Source organism: Enhydra lutris, unplaced genomic scaffold, assembly GCF_002288905.1.
Source record: "Enhydra lutris kenyoni isolate GAN:26980312 unplaced genomic scaffold, ASM228890v2 scaffoldscaffold4, whole genome shotgun sequence".
NCBI lineage: Eukaryota > Metazoa > Chordata > Mammalia > Carnivora > Mustelidae > Enhydra > Enhydra lutris.
Genome location: NW_019154088.1, coordinates 10,132,985 through 10,149,652, shown reverse-complemented (window position 1 = coordinate 10,149,652; position 16,668 = coordinate 10,132,985). Strand labels below are relative to the sequence as shown.

The following is a 16,668-nucleotide window of genomic DNA, read 5'->3' as shown; positions in this document are numbered from 1 at the left end:
TCTCTTGGATATAATATCTTTGAGAATGTGACAAGCAGTTTATTAAATACAAACTCAAAGAACCACCTATTATGTAATTAACACACAGAATCTACACATAATTTCACTCCTGTCCCCACAGCCCCCCCCACCACGAGTTCTTAAAGTTCTTCAAAACAAAAAACCAGAAACAGAGGGAGGGAGGGAAACCCTCCCTTTGAAATGGCTGGGGAAGGTCCACCTAGGTTATCATTTTTTAGATATTATCAGAGCATAAAGAATAATGATGTCTATCACTGGTTTAAGCTCTTACAAGCAAAAGAAATACAACTTTGTGAAGGGACAACAGTGGTGGGACTACTCCTATTGATGAGGTGAAGCCAAAGACAGAAAAATTCTGATATCCTAGGAAATACAAGCATTCGAGAGAATTATGTCAACTTCTCAACATATAAGCAGAAGAGATTCTAATGTGACACAAAGTTAAAACTTACTAAAATACTTAGTAAACACACATCTATACCATAAGGCCGGAGCCCAGGTTAGCTATATTAAGCACATGGTTCTATTTAATCACACTTTTTATGCTGCCTTCTATCTTTCCCCCAAGATTCCCACTTTCCATGCTGCGTTGCCTCACGGTTCACTTGGTGTCAGGACCATCAACTCTGCTTCTTTGTTCTGAACTACTTATAATGCAGGAATGAGTCTACTAGCCCTTACCCATCTGACTTTTTTTCAGGTAGAATATTAAGCCATTGGTTCTAGTAGTACTAACTCGTTTTGTTAGCAAATATGTAACCAATTCCTCTTTCTTTTAGCAATAAAAACCCCGTTCAATCCTAACAAAGCAAAGAGGTCAATCATACCGTATTTGAAAAAAAAAAAAAAAAAAGTGGGTTAAGGATTAAATATAGGGGAAAATAATAAAAGGAGTACAAACATAAGAACTTATTTTTATGATCTTGGCAGAGGCAGGGTGTGACACATAAAAAACGCAGACCCTTAAAAAGAACAGTTGGATAAATTTAAGAAAAAATCCTTTGCAAGATAAAAGATACCATTAATATAGTTAAAAGATAAACTGAAGGAAAGTATAGTATAGAATATATAGCATTAATATAAATGGCTAACAGATGGGTAAAAATTAAGAAAACACAAATGCACAAAAACATCCCAGCCAATTATATAAACATATGATCAAAGAAAGGTCAACTGGAATTTTTTCATATTAATAGAGATTTTAAAAATTCATCATTCCCACTGTTGGCAAGATAAACAGGCATCTTGGGGCACGAGGTTACTGATGCTTGAAGAGAGCCATCTGGCAACTAAATCAAATAGGTCTCCCTGCCCGAACTGTAAAAATCAAGGAGAAACAGGTTGTGCCCAGGATGATTTTGTCTAGGATCTCTGCTTATTCGTTATTATCCAACACTGTCCAATGATCAATCCCAAAACATGTCAGCTGATAGGAAATTTTTCTTGACAGCTACGGTGACATCACTATAATTGTTTTTTATTTTCCAGTTTCCAAATAGATCATACCAAATAACCCATCTGAGAGATCTATTCCTTACTGGGGAGTGGGGATGAGATTTTAGAACTAAACTCATTCGGGGGGGGGGGGCGGCGGGTAGCTGTAAAAAAATAAGATGACCTACTCATTTATTAAACACATCTTCAGGGCTACACTCAAGTTTAGGGTTGAGATACCTGTTCTGCCCTAATTTTTGCCTGGAAAACTGACTAACCCATATTATGTAGTATAGAAAACTTGTTCAATCAAGTATTTCAGTAGACTCGGCTTCATGGAAGGTGAGGGAATGCCTGCTTGTAGGCGTATGTGCAGCTAGCTTGTTCTCATGCAAAAACAAAAACAAAAAACAAAACTAGAGGTCTACTTCCTGTAAATCATCAGCAAAAGCCAGGTATTCAACTGTCAATGTAGTGATACCTAGCCCTTGCTAATATTTAAGCAAGTGTTATTAGGGGCACACTGAGTATCTCTTTGCTGATTTCCACACCCTGCTGTTGGATCAGTAGGCAGCAATGGAGGCCTTCAAATGCCATGGCTTGGCTTTGTCCCTGTTAGCTGGTTGGGAAATGCTAGGTTAGCAGTGGTTTTATAAAGAGTTCAAATGAATGTTACTCCTTTAGATTCAGCTTCTAGGGTGGCCTGCTTATCCCTCTCCTGCTCCCTGTGCTTGTGGTCCCCCTCTCACGTTCTCTCGCTCTCTGTCAAATAGATAAAATCTTTTTTTTTTTAAGATTTTATTTATCTATTTGACAGACAGAGATCACAAGTAGGCCGAGAGGCAGGCAGAGAGAGAGGGGGAAGCAGGCTCCCTACTGAGCAGAGAGCCCGACGCAGGGCTTGGACGCAGGGCTCGATCCCAGGACCCTGAGATCATGAACCTGAGCCGAAGGCAGAGGCTTAACCCACTGAGCCACCCAGGCACCCCGAAATAGATAAAATCTTAAAAAAAAAAAAAAAAAAAAAGTAGATTCAGCTTCTAAGAAGCTTATGGTGTGTTTTTTGTTTTTTGTTTTTAAATTATGTAGAACTTGTCACCTATTGTGTTTCTGTGTTGGCATTTGTATCAGGAAACTGAAAACTCAACTGACTGACACAGCAGATACTGTCCCTGCTAACAGTACTCATGTTCTGCCCCTTTCCAGTCAACTTTATACTGTTTTGTGTTGAAATACCAAAGACTGCCTCCAATTCCTCTTGAGAAATAAGCACATTGTAGGTATTAATGAAATTCTAAAATAGATGTTCCCCAGTCTTCTGTGTGGCTTCTCTTGACCACCGGAGACCACGTAAAAGAGTAACAGGATATTGTCAACTCACTGCTCTAAGTCAGCCTCGGGGCTGACTTCATCACCTTTTCTAACTCGAAGGGACCTTGAGTTCCCCAGCACCTGGACTAAAGGGATCCCAGGAGCTCAGTTACTAGGGAGGCCATAAGTAAGCCACGGCAACTCAGTCCTTTTTCCTTTACATGAGAGACAGGGAATGAAAATGCCTTCACCCGTAAATCAGCCCATCCTCAACCAAAGTAATAAGCACAATGTGTGAGTGCTGAAAACAGAACAACTTACTGGTGTTTTGAATTAGTTCTTTATAGTGAGGACTTCTGGTTTTATTCTGAGAGTTCTGAAAATTCTTATGGTGGGAGAAGAAATTTCTGATAATAAAGATATATTAAACTCAAATCCATTCCACTGGTAGAACAATAAAAAGCTGGCTGTATTAGCTAAGGTATTGACATGAAAATCAAACAGTTTGGGGCACCTGGTGGCTCAGCGGGTTGAGCATCTGCCTTTGGCTCAGGTCACGATCCTAGGGTCCTGGGATCAAGTCCTGCATCGGGCTCCCTGCTCAGTGGGGAACTTGCTTCTCCCTCTGCCACTCCCCCTGCTTCTGCTTTCTTGGTCTCTCTCTCAAATAAATAAAAACTTTGACAAAGGGACGCCTGGGTGGCTCAGTTGGTTGGACGACTGCCTTCAGCTCAGGCCATGATCCTGGAGTTCCAGGATCGAGTCCCGCATCGGGCTCCCGGCTCTGCGGGGAGTCTGCTTCTCTCTCTGACCTTCTCCTCACTCATGCTCTCTCTCACTGTCTCTCTCTCAAATAAATAAATAAAATCTTAAAAAAAAAAAAAAAAAAAACTTTGACAAAAATAAAAACATAAAGTCAAATAGTCCAGTCCCATTAAGAACATAATTTGGGGGGCACCTGGGTGGCACATCAACTGAGCATATGACTCTTGGTTTTGGCTTAAGTCATGATCTCCAAGTCCTGAGACCAGGCTCTGAGTTGGGCTCCACGCTCAGTGCTGAGTCTGCTTGGGATTCTCTTTCCCTCTCCTTCTACCCCTCCTGCTTGTGCTTGTTCTTTCTCAGATAAATCTTAAAACAACTACAACAACAAAAAAAAAACCCACATAATTTTATCAGCATACCTTCAGTTCATGAAATGCATTGTGTTCTTCAAAATTTTTCTTTTTTCTCTCAATATATTGATCGATGGACTCCATTTCCTTAAAATGAGCCTCGTGAAGCTTCTTAAAGTCTAGAATGTTCCCCCAAATATAATAATTAATAACAAGACAAATCCATTTATTCACCTTTCCTTTGTCTTTCTGTTAACACTTATTCTCTTCTCTGCATCCCTGACATTCAACTTCAACATCATCTTTGCTAAAACTTTAATTTCAAATCTTTCAGTTTTTGTAAACTTAGGGACAAAGTATATTTATCTTATTAACTATTCAACGTATACTGCTCTCCTCTGTCCATTTCATTGTTAACTGACAACTTGGTTTAATCCACAGAACAAGAAAAGAGTAAGATTTTTCATTTCCCCTCACCAGTTAATCAAATGGCCTTTACTTAATCATAAGTATAACATTTTACAATGCTTAGAAAGCTTTATACCAAGGATTGGCAAACCTTTTCTGTTAAGGGTCAGACAGTAAATATTTTATTTAGTCTTTGTGGCCACATATGGTATGATCTCTCTCTCTTTTTTTAAAATACAATCTTTTAAAACTAAAAAACATTCTTAGCTTAAGGGTTTTAAGACAGGCCAGGGCTGGCAGCAATTAGCCTGTCCCTGCTCTGTGCTATTCTGATTAAGAATATTCTTGAGAGGCCTAGCTGGTCAGTCAGAGGAGTGCGTGACTCTTGATCTTGGGGTTTGGGTTCAAGCCCATGTTGGGTATAGAGATTACTTTAAAAAAACAATAAATATAAAAAAAAATTTAAAAATTAAAATTCTAATTAACTATGAAGTATATATCTTTAATATCTTTTTTTTTTTAAGATTTTATTTATTTATTTGACAGAGACCACAAGTAGGCAGAGAGGCAGGCAGAGAGAGAGGGAGGAAGGAAGCAGACTCCCTGCCGAGCAGAGAGCCCGATACAGGGCTCGATCCTAGGACCCCGAGACCATGACCTGAGCTGAAGGCAGAGGCCTTAACCCACTGAGGCACCCAGGTGCCCCAAGTATATATATTTCTAATATGTGCTGAGCAGCATTCTAAGTACTATAAATACACAATACCTCAACATGCTATGTACCACGCAATAGATAACAAGCAATTACACTTTTAGATATGGAATCCCTTAAACTTATTACTGAAAAAAAATTTAGGGGTGCCTGATTGGCTCAGTCAATAGAGCATTTGACTCTTGATCTTGGGATCGTGCATTCAAACCCCATTTTGGAGGTAGAGAGATTACTTAAAAAATTTTAAGAAACATAATTACAAGGTGGACATTGTACAAAGTACTTTAGAGACATTCATTTGCAGAGATTTACTGACTACCTGCCATGTGCTAGGTGCTATGCTAGGTCATCAGAGGTAGAAAACTAGTCTCAATCTATATATAAACATATCTTGTTTTACGGCACTTTGAGATACTGGGTTTTTTGTTTCTTTTTACAAATTGAAGGTTTCTCACAACCCTCTCAAGAGCCAGCTTTCTAACTGTACTGGCTCACTTCATGTCTCTGCATTACCTTTTGGTAATTACTGCAGAATTTTCACCTTTTTCATTATTGTTAAGTATTTGTTCTGGTGATCTGTGATCAGCGATCTTTGATTTTATTATTGTAACTGTTTTGGGGCACAGCAAGCAATGCCCCTATAAGACCACAAACTTAAATGTTGTGTGTTCATTTGCTCCCATGGTGGCCTCGAGGTTTTCAGGTGAAATAGCCTCATTGCTGATACAGAGAAAGGCTGAGTGGCCTGGGTTAGAAGACCAAACCAGCCACAGCGCTCTCTTACACCAAATCCTAATCCAGAGCAAGTCCCTAATGCCCTTCCATTTTGTGAAGGCTGAGGAAGTTGGGAAACTTCGGAAGAAAGGCTGGAAGCTAGCAGAGGTCAGTTCGTGAGGTTCATGTCTCTCCCAGGACATAGAAGTACAAAGTGAAGCAGCAAATGTCCATGTAGGAGCTGCAGCACATGAGCCAGGAGAGCTAGAGCAGTAATGGAGGTGGCGGCTGTATGAACACTAGAGTTTCAATGTAGCTGAGACAGCCTTCTATTTCCAGATGACATCTAGAACTTTCACAGCTACAGAAGTCAATGTCTGGCTTCAAAGGACAGGCTGACTCTTGAAAGGGACTAATGCAGCTGGTGACTTGAAGTTGAAGCCAATGCTCATTTACCGTCTGACAATCCTAGTGCCTTTAAGAATTATATACTGCACCTACTCTGCCTGTGCTCTAGAAATCAAATAACAAAGCTTGGAATGCACATGTTTACAACATAATTTACTGAATATTTTAAGCCCAATGTTGAGATCTACTGCTCAGAAAACAGATTACTTTCAAAATATGGCTGCTCGTTGACAATGCACCTGGTCACCCCAGGGCTCAGTGGGAGATGTAGGAAATTAATGTTGTTTTCATGCTAACACAGCATCCATTCTGCAGCCATAAATCAAGGAGTCATTTAGACTTTCAAGTCCTATTTGAGAAATAGACTTTGGAAACTATAGCTGCCATGGACAGTAATTCCTCTGATGGGCCTGGGCAAAAGTGAAAACCTTCTGGAAATGATGTGCTGTTCTAGATGCCATTAAGAATATTTGTGATTCATGTCAAGAAACCAAGGGGTGCCTGGGTGGCTCAGTCAGTTAAGTGTCTGCCTTCGGCTTGGGTTGTGATCTCAGGTCCTGGGATCGAGCCCCACATTGGGCTCTCTGCTCAGCAGGGAGTCTGCTTCCCCCAGGGTCTCTCTGCCTACTTGTGATCTCTGCCTGTCAAATAAATAAATAAAATCTTAAAAAAAAAAAGAAAAGAAAGAAACCAAAATATCAGCACAAATAGAAGTTTGGAAGGAGCTGATTCCAGCCCTCAAGGATGACTTTGAGGAGCTCAAGACTTCAGCGGAGGAAGTAACTACATTGTGGTGGGAATAGCAAGAGAACTAGAACGAGGAGTGGAGCCTAAAGATGTGACTGACTTGGTGCCATCTCATGATACAACTCATGGATGAGGAGTTGCCTCTTACAGATGGGCAAAGACAGTGGTTTCTTGCGATGGAATCTACTCCTGGCGAAGACGCTGCGAAGACTGTTGAAATGACAACAAAGGGTTTAGAATATTCTAGAATATTTAGAATATTTAGAATAAATTCAGTTGATAAAGCAGCAGCAGGGTTTGAGAAGATGGACTCCAGTTTTGGATGAAGTTCTACTGGGAGTAAAATACTATCAACAGTACTGCACTCTATAGAGAAATCATTTGTTAAAGGAAGTCAGTGGTTGGGGCAAACTTCACTGTGGCCTTGTTCTTAGAAACTGTCGCAGCCCCCCGCCGCCCCGACCTTCAGCAACCACCATCCTTCTCCCTCGTTCAGAGCCATGCACACTGAGACAAGACCCTTGGCCAGCAAAAAAGATGACCACTTTGCTGCAAGTTCACATGGTGGCTAGCATTCTTTAGCAATGAATTATTTAATTAAAATACATGCATTGTTCTTTGAGACGTAACACTTATCACACACTTAAACTATAGTACAGCATAAACAGAACTTTTCCATCCCGAGGACACAAACCCATTGGATTCCCTTTACTGCAGTCACGGCTTTAGGCGGGGATCTAGAACTGGAGGGCCAACTTCATCGACCTGACAAAATAGGTAGTATATGCACTCCCACTGGAAAGTGAGGAAGTGGGTTTACCGAGGCTAAGAGGCCCCTGGTCTCAGAGCTAGAAAATGAGAGAAGATGGATGGCAGGCCCAATTCCAGCATTCAGGCCTTCAGCTGTCCCTGCACACTGCGTATTTGGCGTTAGCCCAAAGGCGCCAACTATTACTTTGTTTCTGTGTGTGTAAAACTTACTTGGAGTTGTGCTTATAGTTCTTTTGCTTTTTCCAGGTTTGGAAAACCCATCTGTGTAGAGAGACTTCTTTCCTTCTGAAGGTACCTTCGAATCTTCATTACCTAAATCTAAAGAAACAGAACTAATCAAAGATTTCGAAACAAGTTCTCCCTATTAAGAAACGTCTAGAAGCTGGGGGCGTCTGGCTGGCTCAGTCAGAGTGTATGAGTCTTGATCTCAGGGTTGTAATTTCAGCTCCCATGCTGGGTGTAGAGATCACTAAAATAAATAAAGCTTAAAAGAAAAAAAAAAAAAGGTCTCGGGATGCCTGGGTGGCTCAGTGGGTTAAAGCCTCTGCCTTTGGCTCGGGTCATGGTCCCAGGGTCCTGGGATCGAGCCCCACATCGGGCTCTCTGCTCAGCAGGGAGCCTGCCTCCTCCTCTCTCTCTGCCTACTTGTGATCTCTGTCAAATAAATAAAATCTTTAAAAAAAAAAAAAAAGGGTCTAGAAGTTAACATGGCACTTTCTTGTGATGGGGTGTGCTAAGATGGTGGGAAAAATGAGCACAAAGAAGTAGTTGTAGCATCACTACAATTTTAGCTCATACACTTCAAGTAGGAAGAAATTTTATGCTTCCTTGTATAGAAGTTATGTAAATAGATCAGAAATTTAATGGGCGCCTGGGTGGCTCAGTGGGTTAAGCATCTGCCTTCAACCCTGGTTATGATCCCAGGGTCCTGGGATTGAGGCTTGATTGGCCTCCCTGCTCAGTGCTGAGTCTGCTTCTCTCTCTGCTCATGCTCTCTCTCAAATAATTAATTAATAATTTAAGAAAACTTTTTCAAAACTTTTGCTATGAACAGATTATTGTAACTCAAACAGTAAAAATCCCACAATCCTAGGATGGCTGGCTGGTTCAGTTGGTAGAGTGTGTGACTCTTGATCTCAGGGTTGTAAGTTTAATCACCAAATTAGACAAATAGGTGTAGAGATTTCTTAAAAATCAAATCTTAAAAACACACCCACACACCCCCCCACACAATCCCACCAACCTAAGAAACATCCTTACCCATGAGCATTTCGGCCTATTTCCTCAGGTCCTCCTCTTTCCTACTAGTTTTTATTCTTTAAATCCTGTTGAAATCAGGGTGTATGTATTGGCCATTTTCCCTTCACTTATGACCACATTCTGTTATCTTTTCCAACTTGAGGCAATCTACTTAAAAATATCCAAATGGATTTTCAAGAACTACTATGTATAATCATGTCCCTCAGACGGGAGGTTTCCCAGTGCATCCATAAGACATCAAAGAGTGCCGGGGTAGGGCAGGAGGGCCTGCAGAGGCTTCTGCTTGGAGCTGGCCTCTAAAACCAGAAAGGTAACGTTCCATGCACAACAGGATATTTATGGAGTCAGAGTCACTCCTCGCCAGATACTACAAATGGGAAAAAAAAAAAAAAAGCCACTTCACAAAGGGGCAACTTCTTAAGGTCATCACAAGCCACCATCTGTGCCTTCTGGGAGCAGTGACTGAGGATTACTCTGTGGGATCCTGCCGCATGTCCAGCTTCTAAATTTTTTTTTTTTTTTCTCCAGCATCTAAATCTAAACCTCAGCACTTACTAGACAAACCAAGGCCAAGGACCCAACAAAACTGGCCTGTATTAAAAAATGTAAACATCCAAAATAAACAAAAATCCTCAAAGACGAAGGAACATCTGAAGATGTTCCAGATTAAAGTAGACTAAAGAGATAGGACACTGAATTCCCAGAACCAAGATTTTCCTTTGCTTTAATGGGCATGACTAGAATAACTCATGAAACCTAAATGACGTCATCTCTAGAACAGCGTTGCAATTCTTGCACTTCTAGTCTCAGGATCGTGTTAGACTCTTAGAAATTATGAAGGACTCCCCCTATTTTTGTTTACATTCTATCAGTATGTGCCAGTAGATATTACAATTAAAACATTAAAATATTTGATACACTAAAAAATGTACTTGTTATAGGTTAACAAAAACATTTACGAAAAATGGCTAAAATTTCTAAGACAAAAATAGCGAGAAGATGGTATATTTTCACCATTTACCAAATGTCTGACTTTAAAGACAGCTGGATTCTCTTATCTGCTTTTGCATACGCTATATTATGATGTATTTTTTTGTTTGAAGTACATATGAAAACAAATCTTGCCACAAACAGGTGTTTGAAAGGGGAGAGTATTGTAATATTAAGCCTTTTCAGAGAACAGTGAATAGTCTTTTCTGATACAATGCTAAGTACCACTTGACAAACAGTTTCTCCCCCCCACCCAAAGATTTTATTTATTTGACAGAGAGATCACAAGTAGGCAGAGAGGCAGGCAGAGAGAGAGGGGGAAGCAGGCTCCCCACTGAGCAGAGAGCCCGATGCGGGCCTCAATCCCAGGACTGAGAGATCATGACCCAAGCCGAAGGCAGAGTCTCAACCCACTGAGCCACCCAGGCGCCCAACAACAGTAGTTTCTTAAAGGTTAGTTGCATACGTGGAATATGAACCCCTTCCAATGAGCTTTTTGTACTCCATACACTTGTACGAGAAAATCCTGTGTTTGTTTTATTTTAAGCTCTAAGCCCAACGTGGGGCTCGAACTCACAACACTGAGATCAAGAGCTGCATGTTCTACCAACTCAGCCAGCCAGGCAGGTGCCCCTAAAGCCTAAAGGAACACTTTTCTGCATCTGACTCTCAGGGAACAAAATGTAGACAATACCTACATGGATGTATATGTGTATAGAAATATAAATAGAGAAGGACCAAAGGAAATGCTGCAAAATGTTAACATTTTGGAGATCAAGAACATAGCAACACTTGGTACTGTTCTGAAATTATGTCAAAATAAAAAGTCAAAAAAAAAAAAGTTCTTACCAGAAACTATGTGATCCTATTTTTGTTCTCCCTATTGCATGTGTTTCATTAGGGGAACTTAATGTGTCCCCCCGTTTCTCCATGCTCTTGAAACCAGGTCCTGCAGCTAAATTTCCCTGACAAAAAGATGGGGTGGATGCTGGTAATTCCACCCCCACTTTTGACTCTTGGTCACATTTCTTTATATCTTGCTCTAAATCATGATTTTTTTTTTATAATTTTTAAAATTTATTTATTTGACAGAGATCACAAGCAGGCAGAGAGGCAGGCAGAGAGAGAGGAGGAAGCAAGCTCCCCGCCGAGCAGAGAGCCCGATGTGGGGCTCGATCCCAGGACCTGGGATCATGACCTGAGCCGAAGGCAGAGGCCTCAACCCACTGAGCCACCCAGGCGCCCCTAAATCATGATTTTAAACTGGGCTTAGGAGGCATATGCATCTTAATTCCCCAGGGTGTTGATTAAAAAATTGCAGGCTTGGGGCGCCTGGGTGGCTCAGTGGGTTAAGCCTCTGCCTTCGGCTCAGGTCATGATCCCGGGGTTCTGGGATTGAGCCCCGCATCGGGCTCTCTGCTCAGCAGGCAGCGTGCTTCTTCCTCTCTGCCTATTGTGATCTCTGTTAAATAAATAAATAAATAAAATCTTAAAAAAAAAAAAAAAATTGCAGGCTCCCAGTCTCAGTCAGAATCAGCAGCTCTACCTCCAGGAACTGTCGACATTTAGTAAGACAGTCCAAATTCTGGGGAAGGAAGAACGGGTTAGCATTAGAAATTCTGCACATCACTGCATGGAGGGCATGGGAGTGGGTCGCCTTCTCTCTCCCCCTCCATCAGGCCCTGCCCTGCGGCGCAGACAGGGCTGCTGCGGGGAAGCGAACATGAGACACCGCGCAGTGGGCAGGTTTCCCGGGCAAGGAACTCATGAAGCCCCCGGTCCTGTTGGGTTTGGAGGAACTCAAGGTTTCTGGTCTCCTTGAAACAAACTTTTAGTTGACACAGTTTGGGGAAGAGGTTTTTAGAAGGTTAGAAACTAAGGAAAGTATACATTTACCAAAATAAAAGCACCCCCCCTCCACTAAAGGGAGACTCTGAGGTTCCCCTTCAGGAGTCGTGGGGGAGCAGGCACGCACACAGCTCCGTGCACTGGTATCTGGAGCAGGCCTGAAGGAGCTGGTGGGGAGGAGGAGAGCCCACATTTTATCTGCATAGATATCAACTTGCCTAAACTGTCCAGCTACCACTATTACCCTGGTTTTTCCACAACAGTACTGAAGAGGACCTGATGGTCGACTGTGTTTAGTTTTCACTTCGGCTGTCACTGTAGAACACTTAGTTTTACAGCATGGCGTTCTGGTTTGAATTGTGTTCTTCAGAACAGTATGTGCAAGTCTTAACCTTTAGTGACCCTGACAGGACCTGAGGACAAAGTGTCTGGTTTGGGGGTACTTTGTTAGGTCAGTCCTAGGAAATGAATGCACAGGGATACCCCTGGAATCTCAGGCTTTCGGTTTGGTTTTCCTTATTTGGCATACCATTTCTTCTTCTTTTTCCTGAGGAAACGGCATTCTCCTCTCCTTGGCTCTCATCTGGTGGTGAAGGCACTTCTGCAACTGTTCTGAGATCCTGGTGTTCCTGCTTCTCTTGATTCTGGAATTCAGTGTGATCACTTACTTTTATCTCTGAATGATCCTGCCACAAATATTAAAAGGGAAGAAAGGATTTAAATGATGAAAAGTCACCACTGCCTTCCAAAGATCGGCACCCACATTGGAAAGGGGCTAAAGGAAGAAAAGTAGGAGAGAATTAGATTTCTGAGTGGCAGAGATGGGAAGAGGACCTACTAGGGCCCAGTGAAAAGCTTAAATAGCAAGATAAGCTCTTCTACGAGACCAGTGCTCTAACCCCTGAGCTACGGAGCCCCGCTAAGATAAGCTCTTCTAGGGGTAAATGGATAGTCTAATGGCTGAGGGACTCTATGGGGCTAGAAAATAAAAATTAGGACTATGTCCTGTAAAGTTACATTTGAATGAGAGAATAAAAAGTAAAATCAGAGTCTTCTCCAAGTAACTGAGGGAAGGCTCTGGCTAATCCCAGGACCATTCTGCTGAATGACCAACAGAAGAGTGATCACTAGGTCTGAGGCCAGTTGGGAAAAAAAAAAAAAAAAAAAAAAAAAAAAAATCCTACTAATGTTGGTTTCTCTTTCCTTCTTACCAGCCCTCACTTAGGGGAGCACTTCCCTCACTTTCATATTTCCTAAACCCATATTGAATTTGTTCTTACTCCTCAGTGAGTACTTCCCACGTGCCAGCACCCAGGGTGTGACGACCCGTCTAGACTTGGGTCTGTGCTTTCACGGAGCTCACAGCACAGAGTTTACAACCGTTTGGTATCATAAGGAAATTCAAAGAGAAAGTTTCCCAAGAATATACCAATTTTGGCACAGGTGGTGGTCAGAATTTGCACACGTCCATTCACCTGAGTGTCAGGGTTCCTGAGGACTGTCCTGCACCTTCTCCTGGTTTTGGTGCCATGACCAAGCGGCTCCCTCTCAGTTTGTTCCTGGCCATGGCTCTGCAGCTCTGCCTCCTCACAGGACGATGCAGAGGTCTGACTTCCATCGTGGAAAGAAAGATATTCATCTGCCACGTCCTATTTTTAGGGTTACAGTGTTCAGGAAGAATCAGAATTTAAACTGAATAGAAAACATATTTTCAAAAGTTAATTTTAAAACGCTCTTGTACTAAAGTATAGGCCAGGACACGAATTTGAGAGCCTTTGGAAAGAAACAATCAGGGATCCCCGGGTGGCTCAGTAGGTTAGGCATCTGCCTGCAGCTGAGGTCATGATCCCAGGGTCCTGAGATCGAGTCCTGCGTTGGGCTCCCTGCTCAGTGGGGAGCCTGCTTCTCCTTCTGCCTGCCGCTCTCCCCACTTGTGCTCTTTCTCTCAGACAAATAAAGTTTTTTTTTTTTTAAGATTTTATTTATTTGACTGAGAGAGACAACGAGAGAGGGAACACAAGCAGGGGAGTGGGAGAGGGAGAAGCAGGCTTCCCGCTGAGCAGGGAGCCCGATGCAGGACTCAATCCCAGGATCCTGGGATCATGACCCGAGCCAAAGGCAAACGCTTAACGACTGAGCCACCCAGGTGCCCCAAAAAATAAAATCTCAAAAAGAAAAAACGATCACACTTAATAACCCCAGCTTAAAAACTAGGCTAAGGGGGCACCTGGGTGGCTCAGTGGTTAAGCCTCTGCCTTCAGCTCGGGTCATGATCTCAGTGTCCTGGGATCAAGCCCCGCGTCGGGCTCTCTGCTGAGCGGGGAGCCTGCTTCCTCCTCTCTCTCTGCCTGCCTCTCTGCCTACTTGTGATCTCTGTCAAATAAATAAATAAAACCTTTAAAAAAAAAAAAAACTAGGCTAGGAAAGAATTCAAAGTTTTCTTAATATGAGTAAGTAAGCAAATTAGCATTAATTTTCTTTTGAATATACACAAAGCAGAGTACTAGGCAGTATGTTCCAATAATTACAGCTAATATCACAACTTCATTGGGATATTTACATGGGTTATCTTACTTATTCCTCAAAGACTATAAGATATGCATTAACATTATCCCCAGTTCACAGAGAGGCAAATTGAGGCTTAGAGAGTCTAAAGTAACTTGTCCAAGGCCAGAATAAGAGAGGAAGGTAAGAATGACACCTGTACTAACAGAAACTAAAAGAGCTCCATTATTAGAACAGAGTGGTACAAGGATCAGATTATCCCAAATAGACTTGCTTATGTAAGAACACATTGTTTGATAATAGTTACACTTTATAATAATGGGGGGCGGGGGAAGACTAGATTCATGATTCAACGCATGATGCAGAGAAAATTAACTCTGCTTATCTTTTTGATGGGGAGGGAAATGAAACCTGATTGTTTTTTCACACACAAATGCAATCTGGATGGGTCAAAGTTTTTTTTTTTTTTTTTTTTAAGATTTTATTTATTCACTTCAGATACAGAAAGATCATGAGCAGGAGGAGAGGCAGAGGGAGAAGCAGGCTCCTCACTAAGCAGGGAGCCCAATGTGGGGCTCAATCCCAGGAACCAGAGATCATGACTTGGACCAAAGGCAGATGCTTAACCAACTGACTGAGCCACCCAGACACCCCTGGGTAAAAGATTTAAATGTAAAAATGAAACTATGGAAGCACTAGGAAAAAAAGTAAGCGAGAAATGATCATGAGTATGAGGAAGGCCTGTCTTCAGCAGAAGACAGAAGACAGCAGAAGGCCTGTCTTCTTACCTACACAGTATAAAGGAGAGGTTTGATTTGCTTCTGGTGTTTTTGTTTTTACACTAAATTCTAATTAGGAGCTGATCTGAAATACACCTGTGGCTAAAAAAAAAAGAAGTACTGAAGAGATTCTAATGGAAAGCAGTTGCTTCTCCACCCCAGCCCTCCCATTTCTAGGGCTTCCTTCACTTTAGGTGGTCACTTAAAGATCACATGGGGTTTGCCGGGGTCGGGGGGTGCCTATGCATTTGTGGCTGCAGCAGCTGTTTTCAGTGTCTATCATGGGCTACAGTTTAGCTCACTGGTCCCACGCTCCTCTCCCATCTTCCTCCCAAGAGCAATGTACCCCTTCACTCTATTACCTTTGCTCCGCTAAGGACTCTGAAACCTTTACATCTTGTCCCACACCTACACAAAGCCTCCTGTAAAATCTAAGTACAGAATCCTTATACTTCCCTTCACCTCTTGTCCTTTTTTGCTCAATGTCATCTATTCTCTAACTTGTTAACATTTATAGCTTGTTATATAACCTTAATTGAATCATCTGTGCCGTGTCTGTGTAGCTTGATTCTAGTTGATAAATCATTTAGTTCTTGAAAGGCTTTTTTTCTTAGACCTTTTTGTTTGTTTTCTGGGTCATCTGGGTCTCCGTTAGGGTCTTCTTTTAGGGAGAGGATCCTCTTTTAGGGAGAGAGGTGCTCTCTCCCACTGCAGCCTTCCCCTCAAATGTCTGGTGACTGTTGGCTGTCTATCCTATTTCAAAAAAACAAGGCAGACCTCATCAGAGGCTTGGATGTGTGGCAGGGCCTTATCTGGCAGGACCTGATCCACTAGGGTCCTTACTCGAGGAGGAGGCTGTTATGCAAGGGAACCACTGAATGCCAGAAGACAGAAGCCAGAGCTTGATGCCATCAAATTTCCTTGCAGAGAAGCCTTCCAATATTCTACCTGGTCCTGACACCTGGTGCTCTGTGTGTGGCAGGGGTGGGTAGAGTGCTTTGTATCCTATTTTTACTCCACTGCACAGGGCTGCCTGGACCCCACCCTCTGAGAGCTGACTGAGCGGGCCTGGAGTATGATGAGTGCTATCTACCACTATTTGTAAAAATCTCCTCAAATGACTCACCCATATATCCTGTAATAAGAACCACAATATAAAATAAATGTGGGAGTCCAAGAATAATGAGGCTTAGAGAGCAACGGCAGATTTTAGACAGAAGTAAAATAATGCAGAAGTGACACAGTTGCAAGTGATGCAAGGTCTAGGATGAAGAATGGCAAGGAAAGGTACAGGAGCTAAGGAATGAGAAGAGCGTGGTACAGCACACCAAGCTGCACCTGTGAATTCATTGCAAGTGACAGGTGAAAACATCAGTTCAAAGGTGGGGATACAGGAGAGGAGAAAGATGCTATCTGGATCCTGCTTCCCAACTCCCTGGAGAGGCATGGTGAAGAAAAAGAAGCTGCTTCCACTATACAAGTGACACCCTCAGGTTACTCGTACCGTTGGACTACAGGGACACTTTTAAAATGCTTATTTAGCCCTCCTGCAGGGACTCCCTATTAGAAGAGGGCAGGACAGGTCCAGAACTGTCCTGTTTAGATGTCTGTTAGCACAGTCCTGAACATCGCTGGTTTTAATCCC

General features: G+C 42.3%; 1 protein-coding gene across 6 annotated transcripts in view; it reads right to left on the bottom strand.

Moving 5' to 3' along the window:
• Positions 1-16,668, bottom strand: part of LOC111138596 (nucleolar and spindle associated protein 1) — a 32,698-nt gene that overhangs the window by 7,282 nt on the left and 8,748 nt on the right. For 3 of the 6 annotated variants that reach the window (XM_022490619.1, XM_022490634.1, XM_022490652.1), the window contains 5 exons: positions 15,486-15,493; positions 13,203-13,350; positions 12,269-12,425; positions 7,852-7,944; positions 3,951-4,060 (listed from right to left, as the gene is read on the bottom strand). In XM_022490619.1, coding sequence (XP_022346327.1) covers positions 3,951-4,060; positions 7,852-7,944; positions 12,269-12,425; positions 13,203-13,350; positions 15,486-15,493 — 516 coding nt within the window. The remainder of the gene's footprint in view (positions 1-3,950; positions 4,061-7,851; positions 7,945-12,268; positions 12,426-13,202; positions 13,351-15,485; positions 15,494-16,668) is intronic. The other 3 variants (XM_022490615.1, XM_022490625.1, XM_022490644.1) reach the window with 2 other exon arrangements.